The sequence below is a fragment of the Colobus angolensis genome, unplaced genomic scaffold (genome assembly GCF_000951035.1).
Source record: "Colobus angolensis palliatus isolate OR3802 unplaced genomic scaffold, Cang.pa_1.0 Scaffold98, whole genome shotgun sequence".
Taxonomy (NCBI): Eukaryota; Metazoa; Chordata; class Mammalia; order Primates; family Cercopithecidae; genus Colobus; species Colobus angolensis.
In genome coordinates, this window is record NW_012123820.1 from 5319641 (window position 1) to 5342221 (window position 22581).

Consider the following 22581-nt stretch of genomic DNA (forward strand, 5'->3'; position numbering starts at 1 on the left):
GAAAATTCTTTTCTTTAAGAATGTTGAATATTGGCCCCTACTCTCTTCTGGCTTGTGGAGTTTCTGCCGGGAGATCCCCTGTTTGTCTGATGGACTTCCCCTTGTAGATAACCTGACCTTTCTCTCTGGCTGCCCTTAACATTTTTTCCTTCATTTCAACTTTGGTAAATCTGACATATGTCTTGGAGTTGCTCTTCTCGAGGAGTATCTTTGTGGCATTCTCTGTACTTCCTGAATTTGAATGTTGGCCTGCCTTGCTAGGTTGGGGAAGTTCTCCTGGATAATATCCTGCAGAGTATTTTCCAACTTGGTTCCATTCTCCCCATCACTTTCAGGCAAACCAATCAGACGTAGGTAGATTTGGTCTTTTTACATAATCCCATATTTCTTGGAGGCTTTATTCGTTTCTTTTTACTCTTTTTTCTCTAAACTTCTCTTCTCGCTTCATTTCATTCATTTGATCTTCACTCACTGATACCCTTTCTTCCAGTTGATCGAATCGGCTGCTGAAGCTTGTGCATTTGTCACAAAGTTCTCATGCCGTGGTTTTCAGCTCCATCAGGTCATTTAAGGGCTTCTCTACACTGATTATTCTAGTTAGCCATTCGTCTAATCTTTTTTCAAGGTTTTTAGCTTCTTTGTGATGGGTTCAAACTTCCTCCTTTAGCTAGGAGAAGTTTGATCATCTGAAGCCTTCTTCTCTCAACTCGTCAAACTCATTCTCTGTCCAGCTTTGTTCCATTGCTGGCAAGGAGCTGCATTCCTTTGGAGGGGGAGAGACATTCTGATTTTTAGAATTTTCACCTTTTCTGCTGTTTTTTCCCTATCTTTGTGGTTTTATCTATCTTTGGTCTTTGATGATGGTGATGTACAGATAGGTTTTGCTGTGGATATCCTTTCTGTTTGTTAGTTTTCCTTCTAACAGTCAGGACCCTCAGCTACAGGTCTGTTGGAGTTTGCTGGAGGTCCACTCCAGACCCTGTTTGCCCGGGTATCAGCAGCGGAGGCTGCCGAACAGCAAACATTGCTGAACAGCAAATGTTGCTCTCTGATCGTTCCTCTGGAAGCTTCATCTCAGAGGGGTACCTGGCCGTGTGAGGTGTCAGTATGCCCCTACTGGGGGGTGCCTCCCAGTTAGGCTACTCAAGGGTCAGGGATCCACTTAAGGAGGCAGTCTGTCCATTCTCAGATCTCAAACTCCCTGCTGGGAGAACCACTACTCTCTTCAAAGCTGTCAGACAGGGACATTTACGTCTGCAGAGGTTTCTTCTGCCTTTTTTTCAGCTATGCCCTGCCCCCAGAGGTGGCGTCTACAGAGGCAGGCAGGCCTCCTTGAGCTGTGGTAGGCTCCACCCAGTTCAAGCTTCCTGGCCGCTCTGTTTACCTACTCAAGCCTCAGTAATGGCAGGCACCGCTCCCCTAGGCTTGCTACCACAGTTTGATCTCAGACTGCTGTGCTAGCAATGAGCAAGGCTCTGTGGGTGTGGGACCCTCTGAGCCAGGCGTGGGGGATATAATCTCCTGGTGTGCCTTTTGCTAAGACTGTTGGAAAAGCGCAGTATTAGGGTGGGAGTGACCCTATTTTCCAGGTGCTGTCTGTCATAGCTTCCCTCGGCTAGGAAAGGGAATTCCCTGATCCCTTGTGCTTCCTGGGCTAGGCGATGCCTTGCCCTGCTTCAGCTCACCCTCAGTGGGCTGCACTCACTGTCCTGCACCCACTGTCCGACAAGCCCCAGTGAGGTGAATCCAGTACCTCAGCTGGAAATGCAGAAAACACCCGTCTTCTGTGTTGCTCACGCTGGGAGTTGTAGACTGGAGCTGTTTCTATTTGGCCATCTTGGAACCGCCTGACAATTGATTAATTCTTAAACAAGGATATCCTTTGATTTTCAAAAGTGATGGCTATTTAACAAAGTGCAAGATGACAATAAAACATCAAATAACTTTCACACACCTAAGGAGAACATAATTAGCAGCAATCTATTCAGACAAAACAAACACAAATATTTTTACAATTTCCATGTTTGTTTTTTAACTTTGCTTCAAAAATCTATGATAAATGAAGCTTCTTTCAAATATAGGATTTCTAACATTTACAATTATGTTTTCCAAATATTTCTATAAAATATAAAGAAGTCACAAACTATATTGTTTGCCATAAAATACATACACCAAAAAGTAAAACACAATCCAATGGAATTGATATATGCTTTTCTCTTCTCCAACAACTTTATATGCTTTTCTAAATAATTTATAAATATTTTAATTAAATCAGTTCTAATTCACCTATGCAGATTAGGGGAAACTGATGCATAATAAGTCATCTTTAAATATAGCTTTTACGTAGTTCTGCTGCAACCCCGACCCCCATTTACCACCAAATCTGTTGCTAAGGTGAACAATGATGCAAGATGCTGTTTGAGGGAGCCCAACACAACCTGTAATCTTAATTTCCTAAATATCTAAAGATTTCAACTTTCTTTTGGTATAAACAAAAAGATTCAGATGGCCAAAAATCATACAGTTAGTAGGAGGAAAAATCCATGTTATGAAAATTATTTAAGTAAAATAGTAAAATTTTATGCCTTCCCAAGCACTCTTTAGACAAGCATCAAATTACATTGTGTGTATGCAACTACAGCAATTTAGATTTGCTCCAGAACATATACTTGCATTAAAAATAAATAACTTTCTAATTATTTTATAGTTTAATGGGCTCAATAGTTTTGAGCCATTTAAAAAACTGGTACATATAAATGAATGGCTACACATTCATTTAAATCTTAAGGAAAACTAAAGATGAAGTTTGCTGTTTTGTTTTTTATATAAAATGCAATACATACATATGCTCACACACTGTTCTTTAGTGAAAGAATGTAATGGTATGGACAGATGCAATCTCTTTTAAGTATACAATTGTAGGATATTCTAAATGGAATAAACAAACATTGACAATCATTTAAAGGAAGAAAGAACCAAAGTAAAACAAAAATTGTTGCAGGACAGATATCTACTGTTAAAAAGATAAAAGTGTTATCCAACACAAAAATGAGACCTACAGATTCAAAAAACACTTATCCTGCTGCCTTAAAATAAAAACACAAAAACCATGATAGGTAGAGGGTGTCTAGTCCACAAATTGAGGCAGTGCCGTACAAGAATTAAGATGGTAGAATGATGTGACCTCATAAAGGAAATGACTAAAATAAGATTTCCCAAATGTCTTCATGTTTATGATAATATATAAATGTACAAAATATCAAAAAGTATGAAATCTAGATTTTTCCTGTTAGGATTGTAATAAACTATCAACCTTCTGTTTAGTGCATTTACTTTTATAAGACCCCTCTGTTTAGCAGGAAATCTATATGAGTATATATATGCTGGCATTTTACCATGAGAATTATACTTCTCACATCAAACTAGTGACTTGCCTTTTTACCCAGACTTATATACATTTTATTTCCATGATAAGACCAATATCTTTCTAGTGATGCATTTGAATCAACATATTACATAAAAAGTAATATTGATTTTTAAATGAATCTCTTTTGTAATACGTCCCGATGGGTTTAACTGTTGAAACATAAAATGGTAACTACAGTGCACTGTTTAAACTAATTCATAGCTGTAGGGAAATGTTTGGTTTTTAAAATACAACCAAGATGAGACTGCAGAGTTATAAGCAGTTATGTTTTCACTAGAAAACAGTGTATGAATAAATAAGATGATTTTTTTCATCAGTGGCCATTCATCATTTTGCTTTTAGGAATCTGAAAGAAATTGTCTTCTTTGAGTTTCAAATGTTCTGGTAAATCAAATCATTTCTTAGCTTCCTCAATATCACTGTGAATTGCTGAAACAAGTGACTCTAAAGAATCCAGGAAGTTCTTTTCTTACTAGTCATTTCCTTTATGAGGTAGCCAACGGTAGCCACATTGAAGATTTCCCCATGGAAGTCCTAGTTCACTGCAGCCTCAAACTCCTGTGCCCATGAGATCCTACCACCTCAGCCTCTCAAAACGCAGCTAGGAATAATGGTGAACCACCACACCTGGCTTTTTTTTTTTTTTTTGTACAAACAGGATCTTGCTAGGTTGCTAGGTTGCCCTTGCTGGTCTCAAACTCCTGGCTTCCAGTGATCCTCCTCCCTTGGCCTTTCAAAGTGCTGGGATGACAGGTATGAGCCACTGTGCCCAGCCAGAAGTCCTCTTTAAAGGCATGCATGGTAGGAGTTTCTGTGGAGTTTTTGGTACTTTTGCAGTATGGATTCTACCCTATGTTCACCACCATCTTACAGACATTTCCACTTCCAAACTGGCCCAACCATGATAAATGCAGTGGATACACCAGTTAGAAGGTTATCTACCACTTGTTCTGGATAGTTAGCTGTGGGGATGCCCAGCTACTAGGAGTGGTAGCCAGGCTCCACACCACTTGGCTCCAGCAGAAGTACGGCCAGTGCCTCCTGATGCCATGCACTCAGAGCATGGGCTGTGGTGCAGCCTCCATGCATCTGGAAGAGTCACAGTTGAGGTAGTGCCTGGACCCCCTGGACTAATCTGGGAATGCGGGTATGAGCTCTGCTGGCCAACGGGTTCACCAGTTACCAGGCAGTGCCAACGACACCCTGCAGTGTGTCCTTCACACTGTTGACACTACAGACGCTGCCCAGTTACTCAGGGGCTGCTTCTCCCTACAGTAGATCATTTCTCAACAATCTCTTCCCCAATACAGTACAATTGTTTTCAGTAGGAATCATGAAATAAAACTAATAATAATATTGATGAGAAAAAAAGTGAAAAATTTTAGTCAACTTTGTATATGTAATTATGCTAGCAAAAATAAAATTAACAAAATACATACTGCATACAGAATATAACATATAAAAAATTACACCTTGCAGTTCATACTCTGTAACTGTATTAAATTTTAAATATAAATTAACTCAGTGGTCACATAGAAGGACAAATGAAATAACTGAAGTTCTGTTTCTTGGTCTTTACAATTATTGTGCTATTATTGCTTGCTTTGAATCTTCCCTTTAAATTCAGCAATATGTAATCCCACAAGGGTTGTTGGAGGCAAGGACTCTGCCCTAAGTATGTGCAAATGATTCCAGACCATTAGAAGCTTATTCTTGAAATGAACATGTGTCACGGTCGTCTTGTGTTCTGTGGAGTCCTAATTAGGGAAAAGGAGTCGGGCTGGTGGGAGCAGGGAAAAGCAAAAAGAAGACAGTAAATGAGCTGTAAGTCTGCCTTTCTTCATGGTCCAGGACATGTAGCCCTCCTGCACAAGTAACTCAAATAACTCACAATCTTCCTGCACCCAACTTATCACCAGACCCTTGGCTGATAGAAAAACGCAAGTTAGCTCATTGTAACCGTGGCATTACCAGCACTGCACATAGCCCTCTCAAGCACAAGCACCATCCTACAAAATCCCAAGCAAGCCTTTGTCTCCTTGCAGTCAGCTCCTCTCTTGCTGATCTGCTTGTTGCTTTCTTGCAATGTGTTTTCTTACTTTCTCTAATAAATCTACCTTTCTTTACCTATAACTGTCTTGGTAAATTCCTTTACCACCTGCACCACTGACCCCAGATAGTTGCTACCTGCAACATGTTTGAGACCAACTTTACAGTTGGGAGTTCTCTGAATTAATTTCTGCATGACATTCACCACTTATTAAAAAATGAGTAATATGAATTGCTCATTATGCACTTAAATAAGTCTTATTAAAACAATTGTAGTGACAGTGATTGTTTAGAACTTATACCAAATATATATATATTTTTTAGGGAGGAGTATTTTGTCACTGACATTATTTAGAATTGCTGGCATGATGATAGTGAAAAAGCAGCCTTCGGTTGGTTTTATGATTGCTTTTAAATTATGTACATTTAACACAGCCTCCTTTATTTTGCTGCCACTTTTCACACTTGGTAGTGTAAAAGGAAAACAAGGACTGGGGGGACACTAGTTAAAGGCTGTAAAGACAGATTTTCTTCAGCACTGTTGCAACTGGGGAAAGAATTCGATATAGAATTCGGTTCCAAATACAGCAAAGAAAACTGGGGATTAGTAGCCAATGAACAGAGTGAGGGGGTCCATGGATGGAAAATTACTAAGGGGAAATATCAAGGGGTATTCTTGCTAAACTGACCAATCAGGATTCTTGTTACAGGCAGCCAAAGACTTACACATCAAGGGTAGGGGATAAAGAACTTGATCAGATATGAAGGGTATTTCAAGGCCACTCTTGAACCAAAAAAAAAAAAAAGAAAAAGAAAGAGAAATCAAGGGTGATCACATATCAAGGGTAGGGGGATTCCTGCTACCCTGACCAGATAGGCCAAAGACAGGGCCCAAGGACAAGGTCTAGTTGAAAAGAGAGCTCAGAGTAACCTGACTACACTTTGGTCAAGAAAAGAGTCTTTGTCAATGGCCACTGATAAGTATATAAATTTTACTTATATTGGTGGAATATGAGTTAGTTCTAGAAATAAGTAGGGAAATAATACAAAAGATGAGCCATTAAAAGTAATAATATAAAGTCTAAACCATTATTAGTAATTTCATCAGTGTGAATAGTAACAAAACCTAGGAGGCAAATTTGTACAACACGACTTTTTTTTTTTTTTTTTTTTGTCATTCTGTCTCATTTTCCCCAAGTTAGATTAAATTTCAGATGCCAGGCAACTCAACTAATCTTTCACCACTTTCAGCCGGCAGTTTCTCACTTGCCGTACACACAGCCCGTGAAAGATGCTGAAGTTTGTGTCTGGATCAGCAGAACAGTGTTTCTCCTTTAAAGTGTGACAGATCAGCTTTCTGTTGACACCCAGTGCCCACAGGGTGATAAGGTTCCAGCAATCCCTGCCTTTTTCTCCCAGTCTGCTAAGAAAAATTCTGACACTGCCCCTCAGGATTATTCTTCCCACCGTGGATCTAATTCAGATTGACATTGGGAAGAATGGGAGAGATGGAAACAGGGGTTTTACAGCAGAAAGGGCCCCAGGTTTACCGAGGACTGACTGTAAGAAGTAGGGGAAGCCAAATGGAAAAAAGTCCCTTTGGATTATGGGTTCTCAGAGTGTATGGCTGGAAAGTTGAGAGCAGGACTGAAGAGTGAGTCTTCTGGAGAAGGCAAGAGATGCCAAGCAAGAGAAAGGAGGTGTGAGGGCTTCTCAGATGTGGTGCTGAGGGTTGTAAATTAGACCTCTTCATATTCTTTAGGAGGTGTAAGAAAAAAATTATACTGACTTTTAAATGTTTCTCGATTGTAAGATTGTGTTTCTTATTAGAAAACCTTGCCTTGAGGCTGGCTGTACTCTGAGAGGCCTGACTCCTATGAAAGTTACATTGAGAATCCTTGAGTTTGGGGTGCACAGCTGAGTGCTAGGTTCCTTTAACATTTACAATATAGCAATGAGGCGGCTTCAGTTTCTGAACTGAACCCGGTGGAGGTAAATTGATTCCACTCCTCTGAAAGCTAGCTTGGATGTGGTGACGGTTCTCTTAGTTCTTCTCAAAAGAGCAAATAAGCGGTGAAAACTGGCTTTGAGACACCCCTGGATGATCACACGCAAAACACCTAATAATGGACAAAGAAAACAGCGATGTTTCAGCCGCACCTGCTGACCTGAAAGTAAGTACAGGGTGAGAAACTTTCTCTCTTACTTGAATGCCATTTATTGTTGACCTTGTTAGTAAAATGAGATTGTACAACCTTATAAAAATAAAGGAAACAATAATAAAATATTTTATCTTCTTATGTTACATAATGGGTTTTACAAATGTGAGTTTATTATAAAGTGCTGTACTTGGCAATTGATTTGTAGCTGTTTTTATAAAACTCCAGGGAAATTGTACAGATCTCTACACAAATTCCATTTTAAAATTTAATCAGTGCTAACTGAGACTGCCTATAATGTGTTTCTGCACTTAAAGATCCAACCTTGGCTTTGTCAGTTCAACATGTACTGGCATTTCCACGTGTTTCTTTATTTCTTTTGGGGAAGCACTTGAAAGTAGCTTGATACCATCGTCAACTCATTCTACAATGGAATGTTTGTTTCTTTAGAAACCCCATCCTCATTCCTGCAGGACACCACATTAAATGATGTCTGGTCTAGTTCAATTTCACCAGAAAGGATACAAGCGACACTTCACTCCAGGGGTTGACAAGGTGTTTGGCAAAAAGAATGAAGGGCCATGAATAATTCAGAGTGTTCGTGGCCACATATTATCCCATTAATTGGCAGGGTTAAAGACTGGAGGGTATAAATTTTGAAGAGAAGAGTGAAGGAGAGGAAAAGAGAAGGAGAGAACTCTTAAGGACAGTGCAAAAGAGAGATTATTTCTTTGGAACTGGCGTTCCATACTGTTGCCTTTAAAAGAATGTGTGGTTAAAAGCTACTTCATCTCCGGAGTTTAGTTACCCTGACTTGTATAAATCTCTCCTTAAAAGAAGCTAAACTCTTGAATACATTATTAAAGAATTCACAGCATCAAATAGCAGAGGGTAGACAAGAAAATAAAAGAGGAGGAAGGGAAACAATTAAATAATGGATTTTTTACTCTTGCACATAACACTATACACATCAATACACTTAAACCAGCAATTTTCTAATCTAATGAGTGTTCTATTTCATTCTTTGATTTACTTTTAAATAATTCTTTCATTTATAATTGAGAAACTGAGTCACTAATTAGTTCAGTGGCTGGCAATGGCAAAACAAACATATTTAATTCCTGTCCTACAACCCTATGCAAATTATCGTATCACCTTTACTTTTCCTTCCTACCACCCAGTCATGAAGCTGTAACTAGGAAATCAATTCACTTCCATGGGGAACTCACTTATCTTCTTATTTTCAATCCTGCATCAGCCCAGAAATAATTGTGAGACAAAAACAATATAATGCAAACATGAGAAACACATACATACACAAAAAGGACTGTGGCCAGTCATGGTGGTTCACACCTGGAATCCCAGCACTTTGGGAGGCCAAGGTGGGTGGATCACCTGAGGTCAAGAGTTCAAGACCAGCCTGACCAACATGGCGAAACCCCGTCTCTACTACAAACACAAAAATTAGTTGGATGTGGTGGCAAGTGCCTGTAATCCCAGCTACTTGGGATGCTGAGACAGGAGAATCGTGGGAACCCAGGAGGCGGAGGTTGCAGTGAGCCAAGATTGCTCCATTACACTCCAGCCTGGGCAATAAGAGCAAAACTCTGTCTAAAAAAAAAAAAAAAAGGGCTGTGTACACACATGAATCTAACCACATAGAATCTTAACCTTAACCTCCTAACCTTCAAATCCTCTACCCCGTGAAATTCAAGCCTCTCCTCCACAGCATCTATTCAACAGAGTTGGAGAGTTGAGGAAAGAACATAGAAACTGTTGTGGGAAGTCAGGGACCCAGAATGGAGGGACCTGCTGAAGCCATGGCAGAAGAATATAAATTGTGAAGATTTCATGGACATTTATCACTTACCCAATCAATACTCTTATAATTTCCTATGCCTTTCTTTACTTTAATCTCTTAATCCCATCATCTTCATAAGCTGAGGATGTATGTTGCCTCAGGACCCTGTGATGATTGCGTTAACTGCACAAATTTTTCATAAAGCATGTACGTTTGAACAATATGAAATCTGGGCACCTTGAAAAAAGAACAGGATAACAGCGATGTTCAGGGAACAAGGGAGATAACCATTGGGTCTGACTGCCTGGGAGTTGGGCAGGACAGAGCCATATTTCTCTTATTGCCGAAAACAGGTAAGAGAAATAGTGCTGAATTCTTTCCCCAGGAAGAAATATTAATAATTAACAGCCCTGGGAAAAGAATGCATTCCCAGCAAGAGGCCTCTAAAATGGCCACTCTAGGAGTGTCTGCCTTATGCAGTTGCAGATAAGGGATGAAACACGCCCTAGTCTCCTGCAGCGCCCCCACGCTTGCTAGGATTAGGAAATTCCAGCCTGGCGAATTCTAGTCAGACCAGTTCTCTGCTCTTGAATCCTGTTTCTTGCTAAGATGTTTATCAATGACAATGTGTGCCCAGCAGGACATGGACCTTCATTAGCAATTCTAGTTTTGCCCTGACCTTGTGATCTCGCTCTGATCTTCTGCCTTGTGATATTTTATTGCCTTTGAAGCATGTGATCTCTGTGACCCACACCCTATTCATACACTCCCTCTCCTTTGAAAATCGCTAATAAAAACTTGCTGGTTTGGGGGCTGAGGGGGCATCACGGAACCTGCCCACATGTGATGTCTCCCTGGGACACCCAGCTTTAAAATTTCTCTTTTGTACTCTTTCTCTTCATTTCTCAGACTGGCCAACACTTAGGGAAAATAGAAAAGAACCTATGTTGAAATATCGGGGGCTGGTTTCTCTGATAGAAACCATTTCACTAGGGTTTGTATACAGTAATGTCTAGTTTCTCTGATCTTAATTTTGTGACTTGGTGCAAATCAACTTATTATACTTATGCAAATAATTTGATATACTTACATAAATATGAATGCTTAAACAGTTACATTTAGGCCTTTTAGCACCAACCTCTCCTGACTGGGTAGTTTCATTTAAGATCCTGACTACTTCTACTTGCTAATATATCTTTTTTTTTTTTTTTAAGATATCCAATATCTCAATCCAAGTGGTCAGTGCCCAAAAGAAGCTGCCAGGGAGACGACCACCGTTGCTGGGGAGACGACTACCATTGCCAGGAAGACAACCACCACAAAGACCCATTGGCAAAGCCAAACCCAAGAAGCAATCCAAGAAAAACGTTCCCTTTTGGAATGTACAAAATAAAATCATTCTCTTCACAGTATTTTTATTCATCTTAGCGGTCACAGCCTGGACACTTCTGTGGCTCTATATCAGTAAGTTACAAATCTGTGTTTCTTTGGGGTTAGGGCTTATGGTGTGAGTCTAGCATTAGCAATGCAAGCCTAATCTGCAGTAGGTGTTTCCAATGGGATTTTCCTTTTTCCAATATGGATACACCATTTCCAAAACTGGTGTTGATGGTTTTTTGTTATTTTGTTTTGAGACAAGATCTTGCTCTGTCACTCAGGCTGGAGTGTAGTCGCACAATCACAACTCACTGCAAGCTTGAAATCCTAGGCTCAAGCAATCCTGCTGCCTCAGCCTCCTGAGTAGCTGAGACCACAGGTATATGCCACCACACCTGGGCTGATTTTTAAAATTTGTTGTTGAGACAGAGTTCTCACTATGATGCCCAGGCTGGTCTCAAACTCCTGTACTCAAGTAATCCTCCCACCTTGGCCTTCCAAAGTGCTAGGATTACAGGTGTGAATGATGGTGCCTGGCCTGGTGTTGATGTGTTAAGGAGACATAAAACAGAATTCTCTTTCTCATTTCTTTTTTTTTTATCAACACCATTTTCTCCCCATAGGAGAGCAAGAGGAGGAGACTGGGGATAGGATGGGAAGAGCTAAGAAGGATGCTCAGGAGATTTTGACTGGTTCAGACATGTAATGCATTTGTAGCTTTAAGAAAATTAATGGAATGCTAAGCTGTTTCATTTCCTCATTCCACCCACCACCTGTTTCTAGGCAACCTTGAATTTCCGGCTCCCTGAGCTCCATTTTGCACATGCATCTTTCTCTCCTCTGTTATTATGTGTTTGTTGATCTGACTGATCCTTTTGGACAGGTGTCGTAACTAAGCCCTTTCCTATAGAGTTCTTACTTATGCAACACTGGAAGTATAGCCTTTGTTGACTTGTATTGGAGTTGCCATCCATATATGTTAATATATTTGATACAAAATACATGCACATGACATAATATGAAATATATAGTTATTCTGTGCCCCAGATTTCTGGCTCAGAGCTTCTAACATTCTGTAACTTCCTGAATGATAGGAGTGATAGGAGCATCTTTTGTTTTATATACATACATTTTGTTATAATATTTCATTATAGTCCCTAGATCCTAACACAGAGCTTCTAAGAATGTCTTTTTGTATGTTAACAAAATGACTGGTGGCTGAAAGCCCCTAGGTGACCAGAGAAACCAACCACATGCTGAAAGGATTGTAACTTTCAGGAGGGGGCTGAAGATTGAGCTTAATCACGAATGGAAAATGATTTAAAATTGAACTCTATAAAAACCCTAAATGGCAGGGTTCAAGGAGCTTCCAGGTTGGTGAACATATCCAGTTGCTGGGAGGGTGGCATGCTCCAACTCCACAGAGACAGAAACTCCTACTCTAGAGACCCCTCTGGACCTTGCCCTAGGTACTTCTTCATCTGACTGCTCATCTGTATCCTTTATAATAAAGAAGTAATAGTAAGTAAAGTGTTAGTCTCTGAGTTCTGTGAGTCACTATAGCAAATTATGAAACCTGAGGGCTTTATGAGAACAGCCAATTTGTAGCCAATTTGGACAGCAGTGTGGGTAGCCTGGGGACCTACTACTTCTGATTGGGATCTGCAGTAGGGGGCGGTCTCGTGATAATGTGCCTTTAACCTTTGGGGTCTGACATGAACTCTTGGTAGCTGGTGTCAGAATTGAATTGTATCATTGGACATCCAGTTGGTGTCTGCAAAGAATTGGAGAATTGCTTGGTGTGGAGAACCCCCACCCTCACCCCCACATTTGGTGACAGAAGTGTTATGGGTAGAGAAACAGTTTCCCTAGATGTACTCTCAGAGATATGAAAATCTAATTGGAAGGGAAGACTTTTAGGCAAAGAATGAAGGAATATTGTCTTGAACAGTTCAGGTCACTTATATGCACATAAATTGATGACTTGTGATTTGCTTGGCAGAAGGGAGGGCATCAAACACACCATGATGCATCTCCTACCTTCGGAAAGCTCACAGAGGCATTTGCTACTTTCAAAAAGTTCACAGTTCAGTGCTAGAGAGAAGGTGTGAGCTGAACTTTTTACTTAAGTGATTATCTTGCGATGACAGAGGAAAGACATCTAAATTGCCCAGGGATGGCATCCAGAGAAGGGTTCGTGAACTGGTTCCTGAACATTCATCTGATACATCTTGAGACTGCTCATTATGTGTTGGGTCCTGGGGTAGGCATGGGAGCAGAGTGGTGAGCGAGATAGGATCTCTGTCCTTGAGGAAACTGGTGGGGAAGTCAAGTCAATGGGCTGTTAAGACAAACACGCACAACCTCAGCCCAGAACAAAGCAGCTTATTTGCCGTCGTTTCTCTGCTGTTCCCCAGCTGACACATTTGCACTGTCCTAGTATGTTTATAAAAGTTTTAGAACATCCTTGTGCAGATGTAGTTTGTTGGCTTATAAAAATCGGAGAAGGCCACTTCATGGAAACAGATCAGTACAAGCAAAGGGAGATTGGTATGGACCAGTAAGAATTTTTCAATAGAAAACAGGTTAGTTTTGATACATGAAATCTGGGCACGGAGGGTGGCCTTGAGAAAGGAGGTAGACAGAGACAGGTAAACAGGGAGACTACGGAGGATCTTATACATTAGGCTGAGCTGAAGAGTTAGGTAAATGTAGTCTGATTTAATGCTAAATTAATTGATCTTTCTTGCATGATTGTTGTTCTGACTCTAGAGTACTCACTGATATGAGAAGGATGTATGAGCTTCTGGAAAGAAGTCATAGCTTTCATTTGAATTTTAGAGTCCACAACCAAAAGAAAAAAAAAAAAAGAAAAAAAAAGAAATCTAGGAAGCACTTCCCTGATAAAAATTTTAAAACCCCAAAACCAAAAAACAACTGCTGTTTTATATGACTGGCCTAGAGGCGAGGCGATCACTCCAGGGTCACATTACCTGAAAAAACAAATCAAGGACAGGAGTTCAAGCCTCCTGCCCCTTACCCCATGCTGCCTCCTCCCCTCCCCAGCCTCCCTACAGTTCCTGAGGCTAAAGTGACTAATGGATATTAGAAGGCAAGCTGTTTCCTATCACTCACAGTGGTTGCAACTTCTTTTTAATTCAGCCATCATTTATTTAACATTTCCATGTGCTGGGCCTTGTGCTAAGAGGAAATATTCTCTCTCTCTTTCTCACTCTTTCTTTCTCCCTTTCTCTCCCCTTCTACCCACTTTGTCCCTCCCTTCCTTCCCTCAAATGTTTATTGAGCTTCAAAGCTAAGCCAGGCACTGCCTGCATCGGGGCTGAGGAATCAAAATAAATTACTGTTTATTCCTTCAGAGGGCCCATTAAGGAGACAGAGAGAAATCATGATAAAGCGGGGTAAACATGGACCACAGAAAAGTAACACACAAGGGCCTTGAGATCCTTTTAATCTTGCTCTTAACTATTTGCCAGAGCTGACAGAAGGAATATTCTGAGATACGGTTATTTGCTGTTGATGAAATAGATGTTGTTACCTACATTTAAAACTTCACAGGCTCTGAACCAGTTAGTATGTAGCTGCCTAAAATAAAATTATTTTAGGAGCCTCATACTGACATAACTCAGACAATTCCTTACTGTCACACAGATGGGAAAGCCTCCCAATCTCGTTCTCTCCTATTTTACAGGTAAGACAGAAAGCAAAGATGCTTTTTACTTTGCTGGGATGTTTCGCATCACCAACATTGAGTTTCTTCCTGAATACCAACAAAAGGAGTCCAGGGAATTTCTTTCAGTGGCACGGACTGTGCAGCAAGTGGTGAGGCGATGGGGGTAGAAGGGGTTAGGGTAGAGTGGATTTGCGGGGAGGTGGGGGATGAAGCTGGAGGGGACCACAAGTGTCAGAGGTGAGCAGGGTTTAGGGAAGTAGAGGGCAGGGTAGACAAAGGAAGCTGTCAGAAGAAAACATGAAATTTAGCACATCTTGGCTATAAGATAGAATTTCTCCCCCTGCTCCCACGTTCCAATGTAAAAAAAAGAATGGCTCTCTCAGCTTCAGTTTTTCTCAACCGTAAAATAAAGGAATTGGAATCAGATGACCTTTAAAATACCTTCCAGTTCTGAAGTCAGATGTATACCGATTAATTCCATTATTGTACACATTTATTTCAACCTTGATGCACTGGCAATCTCTTCACTGTAAAAAGTAACTTTCTCATTATAGAACTAATAAATATTTATTATAAAAATTAGCAAAATTCAGATGATTATGTTTTAAAAACTAACATCTTCTTTAACGTCATCACCAGAGATAAAGCCCCTTTTTATTCTGAAATACACAGACATAGAGAATAGTGCAATACTGGAATATTATTTTCAGTTTTATAAACTAACATTTTCTCTTAGCATGCTATTGCATGCTTCTATGCAAGTAAATTTGTCTTAAAAAAAATGTAAGTTACAATAGCCTCAAAGTTAGCAAATCCTCATTTATTGGATGTTTAGGCTGCTCCCAATTTTTGCTATAGACAATGTGACAGCAAAGCTGCCACATTCTTCGTGAGTATCTCCGATTACTCCCTTAGGTGGTTTCCTAAAAGTATAATTACTTGGACAAATAGAAAAGTATGTATTTATGGCTCTTGGCACATATTACCAACTAGAACGTTGCAGTCAATTTGTATTTCCACGGTACTGGAGAGGGTTGTCATAGTGATGACCTTGACACAATGACTGGCTGTGCAGAAGGAGGAAAGGTGGTGAGAGAGAGGGCACATCAAAGACAATAGTGCTCAGAGCAGCTTTTACTTACTGAATGCCTTCTACATACTGGGTGCGTCACTAAACCCTTTGCCTCTAATATTTATACAGTCCTGTGTGGCTTAACAATGGAGATACTGTTGTACAAACATCGTAGAGTATGTGTACACATACATAGCTGGAGCGGCCTACGACACACCCAGGCTAGATGGTATAGCCTACTGCTCCTAAGCCACAAACCTGGATGGCATGTTACTGTACTGAACAGTGTAGGCCATTGTAACACAAATCACTAGATGATAGGAGTCGCTCAGCTCCATCATAATCTTGTGAGACTACTGTCATATATGTGGTCTGTCATTGACCAAAATGTCATGTGGCATATGACTGTATACCAATTATGTCTCAAATTATCCCAAGGAGGTGGGTGTTTCGATTCCCACTTTATAGGCAAAAAAGAAAGAAAAAACCCGCCTAAACAGGTTTAGGCAACATGTTCTGTGTTGCACAGTGAATTTAAATTTCATAGCTCATATTACTTCCACTACACTTTACAATTTCTAAGGGTTAAAAAAATTTTTTTTTTAAATCTTGGGCAATTAAGTAGTGGTTTTCAAATTATGCAGGAAGGAGAATACCAGAAAAAATGACTTGGGAGAAGAGAGTGAGTTTGGTTTTAGAAATGCTGGGTGAGGGCCAAGAAGTAAATCAATTGAAATACAGCTCTCCTTTGAGATCCAATTATGAAGTTTTAAAAGAGCTGAGGCCCTTCCCTAGAGTTTGTTCTGAAGGAGGCTGGTAGACCTGGCTGTGGATACCACTCGCCCCCTAGTGGCCAATATGAGAATGTGTCCTTAAGAATATAGTCAACGCTGCTGCCCTGATAGAAAAGACGTTGGGTCAGATACTGCAGTATGAAAATGTGCTTAAATGAGTTTGATTTGTTAACTGTGGAGAAAATTAACCTTTGGAGTGGGGAGAATACAGAAGTTAAGTCTGAGTTTAAAGAGAGCAATAAATGACTGAGGGTCACTGATTTTTCACAGATAGCAGAATGAAAGTAAGTCACCCAAGATTGTTGCAGGAAGAATTTATTTGAATTCAAGAAATAGGCCGGGCGTGGTGGCTCAAGCCTGTAATCCCAGCACTTTGGGAGGCCGAGACGGGCGGATCACGAGGTCAGGAGATCGAGACCATCCTGGCTAACACGGTGAAACCCCGTCTCTACTAAAAAATACAAAAAACTAGCCGGGCGAGGTGGCGGGCGCCTGTGGTCCCATCTGCTCGGGAGGCTGAGGCAGGAGAATGCCGTAAACCCGGGAGGCGGAGCTTGCAGTGAGCTGAGATCCGGCCACTGCACTCCAGCCTGGGCGACAGAGTGAGACTCCGTCTCAAAAAAAAAAAAAAAAGAAAAAGAAATAACGTCTGGGTGTAGAGTTAGGGGCCTTTATTTTGAGACTTGCACTTCTTCTTGCTGGCTGTCAGAGCTTGGGCCTACAACATTTAAGATACTGTAAAAGGAAGTCAAGTATGAAATACTTCAGATACCTCAACTATTCTTTTTCAGATAAACCTGGTTTATACAACATCTGCCTTCTCCAGATTTTATGAGCAGTCTGTTGTTGCAGATGTCAGGTAATGCATGTCCCTCGTTTTGGGATTTCTGTGTTCATTGTTCTAAGTTCCATTCAAGGCTATGAAAAGGCTGAGATTCCACCATTCCTAAGTAGCTTCTTGGAGGTGGTTGGGGATTCATACTGTATTAACACAACTAGTGACTCAACTCACTGCCCTGCTTTCATGCTGTGTTTTTGCTCTTTATCTACCAAATCCTGACCTTCTCCCCATAGCTAGAATCCTGAACCCCTATAGCAGTGCTGCTGTGCAAAATGGCCATAAACTTGTCTGTCATATTGGGTGGAGGGTGGAGGCAAAAATAAAGCACAGACCATGATTTCTTAATGTTCAGTGAAAAATTGGTCAATAGAGATCTTCTGAGAAAAAAGGGGATTCATGGTGAAATAATTTTTAGAAAAAATTATGCACCATATATTGTATCCCACCCCCACCCACTCCCAATATATCTGCAGAGATTCACAATCCACAATCCACTTTGACATATTAAAGCACTGAGAAGCCTTGGAGTAAAGCAACTTGATTAGTTTCCTTAACCTTCCATTTCTCAAGTCATTTACTGCAGAACACCATGTTATGTTCCTTTCATAAAACATGGCAGTATTTATGCCATTAGGAGCTCAGGCTCTGGGGGCAGACTGGAAACCAAATTGGGCTTAATTACTGGATCTGCTACTAGCTATGTGACTTGGAGTTGTATTTGGCCTCAGTTCTCTCACCTATACAATTGGAATAATAATAGGACCTTCTCAAAAGATTAAATGGGATAAAGTAGATTTAGCACAGTCCCCGGACATGGCAGAGCATCAAACATTATAATGGTTTTAATTTTTTTTTTTTTTTTTTTTTGAGACAGAGTCTCACTCTGTTGCCCAGGCTGGAGTACAATGACAATGGCATGATTTCAGCTCACTGCAACCTCCACCTCCCGGGTTCAAACAATTCTTCCGGCTCAGCCTCCCGAGTAGCTGTGCCTACAGGCACCCGCCACAATGCCTGGCTAATTTTTGTAGTTTTAGTAGAGACGGGGTTTCACCATGTTAGTCAGACTGGTCTCAAACTCCTGACCTCAGGTAATCTGCCTGCCTCGGCCTCTCAAAGTGCTGGGATTACAGGCGTGAGCCATCGCGCCCGGCCACGGTTTTAAATTTTAATGGCAGTGAATACTGATCGATATCCATTAGAAATAGCATATTCTCCATGGAGATGCAACTATACAGTAATGGCTTTAGATTAGAATCCAACACAATAGTCTGAATACATGTATTCAATACATTATATACATGTTATCATGATGCTGTCCTTTGCCAATCTTCATAAACAGAAGTCAATGACTACCTAAAGAAGGGAGCTAGCTTCAGTTGAAGGATGTGCTCACTGGACTTACCTTGAATCTATCAGCTGGGTACTGCTTCTCTGTAAAGTCCTGTGAGGTCCCTGACGATCTCTCTTTTTTCATTATAGCAGCAACAACAAAGGTGGCCTTCTTGTCCACTTTTGGATTGTGTTTGTCATGCCACGCGCCAAAGGCCACATCTTCTGTGAAGACTGTGTGGCCGCCATCTTGAAGGACTCCATCCAGACAAGCATCATAAACCGGACCTCTGTGGGGAGCTTGCAGGGCCTGGCTGTGGACATGGACTCTGTGGTACTAAATGGTGATTGTTGGGTAATTCTCCTTTAGCATTCCTTCTTGCAGCACTCCGGATACTTGCCATGATTACAGTGAACATTGTAACGAAGCATTACAATGTGGGATTATCCCACAATCCCAGGAGCGCAGGATTAACTCAAGACATTGGAGCTATGTTAGTAAAGTAAAAATACAGCGATTGAAAGATAGATTTGGGGAAAATATTCATATGAAATTGAATGTATTACTGTGTACCTCTACCTACCCTTATTCAGTTCATGCATTGTCAAACTAAGTCCCCAAAGAACAAAGACCTAGACAAGGAAGAATTTTGCTGAGGTTTATCTTGTTACTTTACTTGCCCAGACGGAACTGTCCCTTTACTGTGTAATGCTGTCCAACACTCCAAAACAGCTTGCTTCATAGCCTCTAATGCAAATTTCATTGTTTGCCTTGATAGTAAAATGGCTTAATGATTGCATAACTCAAAATTTATATAGTTTTCTGTTTTGATTTAAATTTTATATATAAAATACATATATGAACATATGTTATAAATATATCATAAATTTCTGTGTATTTAAAAATATATAAATATCTATATTATATACACACACACATACACTAGGCATATGGTAGGTAACTGACAAATATTTGTTAAATAAATGAAAAATCTCATAGAAAATTCTGTATCCCAGGTATTATTTCATATATAGGACTAATATCATATTTGTTTGGTTGCTTTTTTACCTTTGAAAATATTTGAAACTTGCAACTACAATTTCAAGGATACAGACGTAAAGAGAATAGTACAGTGAACTCTCATACACCCATTACTCAGCTTTGACAACTATCAACTCACTCACAACTATTCTATTTGATCTCTAAATACCTAAACAACTACCTCATCCTCACTGGATTATTTTAAAGTAAATCCCAGATGTGTTTGATTGCTTTTAAAGAAGAACTGAAAATAATTTTTACTAAGCAAAATTCTAACAAAATGAAACGATGGGATTCAGGCTCTTGTCTATGTGCTTTTTCAATACAGCTGGGCTTCGGTCGGATTACTCGTCAACCATAGGATCTGGTAAATTCTTTCATGTGGTTCCCCCTCCTCCCATGTTAATATTGTTTTTGGCTGTAATTTTCATTTTCTAATTGATGGTATTTGTCAGTGCTCTTTTAATTGCAAGTGACAGAAGTGCATTCAAACTGGCTTAAGCACAAAAGAAACATGACTGGCTCATGTAAGTGGGACATACATGGAATGTGCTGGCATTAGTCATGGTTGAGTCTAGGATCTAAAATAAAATATCATCAGAACTCTGCATCTCTGCCTACTTCTATGGAGACTTCGTTATCAAGTTGTGCCCTTTCACTGTGGTTGTAACAAGGACCACCAAACAGATCCAAACTTAAAATTTATCATTTTCTCAACCATGGTGAAACCACCTCCACGTATTTCCTGACTGCTCTTGCAGAAGTCCTGGGGCTGACTCTCATTGTCTGGATTGACTGACATGCCTATTCTTGAAATGACTTCTTTGACTCTGATTGGCCAGCCTGTGTTATGTGCCCACCTCTGAAGCTAGGGGTGAGTTTAACCCCAACCAAACTATATAGACAGAGTGCTGGTAGTTTCTAAAGGCAAAATGCAGAGCTGTTACCAGAAGGCAGGGAAGTGGACCTAGGTTGGCAAAGGCAGCATATGTCCTTCACATGACCTCTTTTGCTCTTTATTTTTCTATAAAGATTTCTTTTTTTTAGAAAAATCATTCCTAAAATAAAGAAAAGAAAGGAAAATGGTGCTGTCTCCACAGACAAAGGCTGCTCTCAGTACTTCTATGCAGAGCATCTGTCTCTCCACTACCCGCTGGAGATTTCTGCAACCTCAGGGAGGCTGATGTGTCACTTCAAGCTGGTGGCCATAGTGGGCTACCTGATTCGTCTCTCAATCAAGTCCATCCAAATCGAAGCTGACAACTGTGTCACTGACTCCCTGACCATTTATGACTCCCTTTTGCCCATCCGGAGCAGCATCTTGTACAGGTACGATGCAGGTACTCTTCTTGGCGGCTAAAAAGATTTTTTACAACCTCTGTTTTACAGTATCTGTGTTCCCCCTGGATTTTTTTTAAAAACAGTTTTTGTGTGCACACATGAGGTTGATGACTGACCCATGCCCTATTTAGTATCCATTATACTTTGGTACCCTCGCCAGAGCCTATCAGACTCAATGTTTGTTTTCCACTTGTAGCAAATACTCTCAAAGTCAGTACAGCAAGAACTTCAGCCAATATACCTGAAATATAACAGATACTTTGTTTAATTTTACATTTATTGAAATAAAAATGAAGTCTGCTGTTTCAACAGTGTGAGAACAAATATCCTATGATGATTGCATCACGTTAGTAAACAATGAAATTCTTTTCTCATTACAAAGATAACACATGTTTATTGTAGAAAATTAGGTCAGAGGAAAGAGTATCAATTACTTTACAATCTCCTTATTCAGAACAAATTTCTGTTATATTTTAGTATAAATCCTTTCATTCATGTATATGTAATAACACACACATATACATACCCTAGTATTTTTTACTTAATAGTAGATATTTATTTATGGGTGCTTAATATTTGGTAAACTAATAATGAATTAGGCTTTATTAAGAAAGTATTTATTACTCACTGTGCTAAAAAGGTACACAAATCATCCTATTATTTTTAACCGTGTCTATGGATGTAAGTAACAATGCCTTATGTGTGTGTGTAGGTATTTATATTTTGGTGATGAATGTGCATATTAATATGTAAGAATATGCAGTGAAAAGTAAATTTGCCACTGATGCCCATTCCTCCATCATTATCAGCTTCTTTTCATCCTTTCAGACATATTTACTTATCTCATTTAATCCTCAGCACAATGCTATGAGGAGCATACTATTATTATTACTACTGAGGCAGGAGAATAGGATCTGGAGGCAGGGAACTTAAGGCCAATTAGTGCTGACTTCCTAAAGCTGATTCAAGGGGAAACAACAAGATCTGGGGGCAGGGAACCTAAGCCCAATTAATGTAAACTTCCTAAAGCTAAACCAAAAGGAAAAGCCCCATCACCCTACAACCCTCCCGCTTCCACCACTTCTCAGGTGGAAAGGGAAAGCACCCTGACTGGCCTCAGGCTAAGCCCAGGCCATTCCTTCAGCTGCATACTGCACCAATGTACCTCGACCTTTAATTAGCCATGGACCAAATCCTTCATCCAGATAAGGTGTAGCTGATAGGGACCTCACAAGGAGTACTTAAAACCCCAAATACTTTGTAACTGGGCCCTTGAACCGCTTGCTCTGGCCCACTCCCACCCTGTGGAGAGCTTTAATAAATCCCTGCTTTCCTTTCTCATTTCTGTTTCATTCCTTTGTTGCTTTATGCATTTTGCTCAATTCTTTGTTTAACATGCCAAGGACCTGGACAACTCACATGGCCTTTGTTCTGGTAACACTACCATTGCATAGAAGAGAAACTGGTGCTTACAAAGATTTAAGCCTGGCATCTTTCATCTATTTACACGATGGAGCTGACTTTTGAATCCAGTTTTCCTCAGGGCAGAGTCCAGGACCTTAGCCATTAGATACACTACTTTTATACCGTATTTCTGCTCAAGGAGCATCCAGTGACAGGCATCCCAGAGAATTCTCTGGTAGAGGTTCCTACAC

The 22581-nt window shown here is 40.2% G+C and overlaps 1 protein-coding gene across 2 annotated transcripts in view; it reads left to right on the forward strand.

Moving 5' to 3' along the window:
* The first annotated feature begins 12202 nt into the window (after positions 1 to 12202).
* Positions 12203 to 22581, forward strand: part of TMPRSS7 (transmembrane protease, serine 7) — a 41629-nt gene continuing 31250 nt past the window's right edge. Inside the window, exons 1-5 of one of the 2 annotated variants that reach the window (XM_011932769.1) lie at positions 12203 to 12334; positions 14523 to 14653; positions 17162 to 17229; positions 18697 to 18887; positions 20686 to 20914. In XM_011932769.1, coding sequence (XP_011788159.1) covers positions 14561 to 14653; positions 17162 to 17229; positions 18697 to 18887; positions 20686 to 20914 — 581 coding nt within the window. In that variant the 5' untranslated portion in view covers positions 12203 to 12334; positions 14523 to 14560. Of the gene's footprint in view, positions 12335 to 14522; positions 14654 to 15582; positions 15668 to 17161; positions 17230 to 18693; positions 18888 to 19913; positions 19953 to 20685; positions 20915 to 22581 lie in introns of those variants that run through there. The other variant, XM_011932770.1, reaches the window with a different exon arrangement.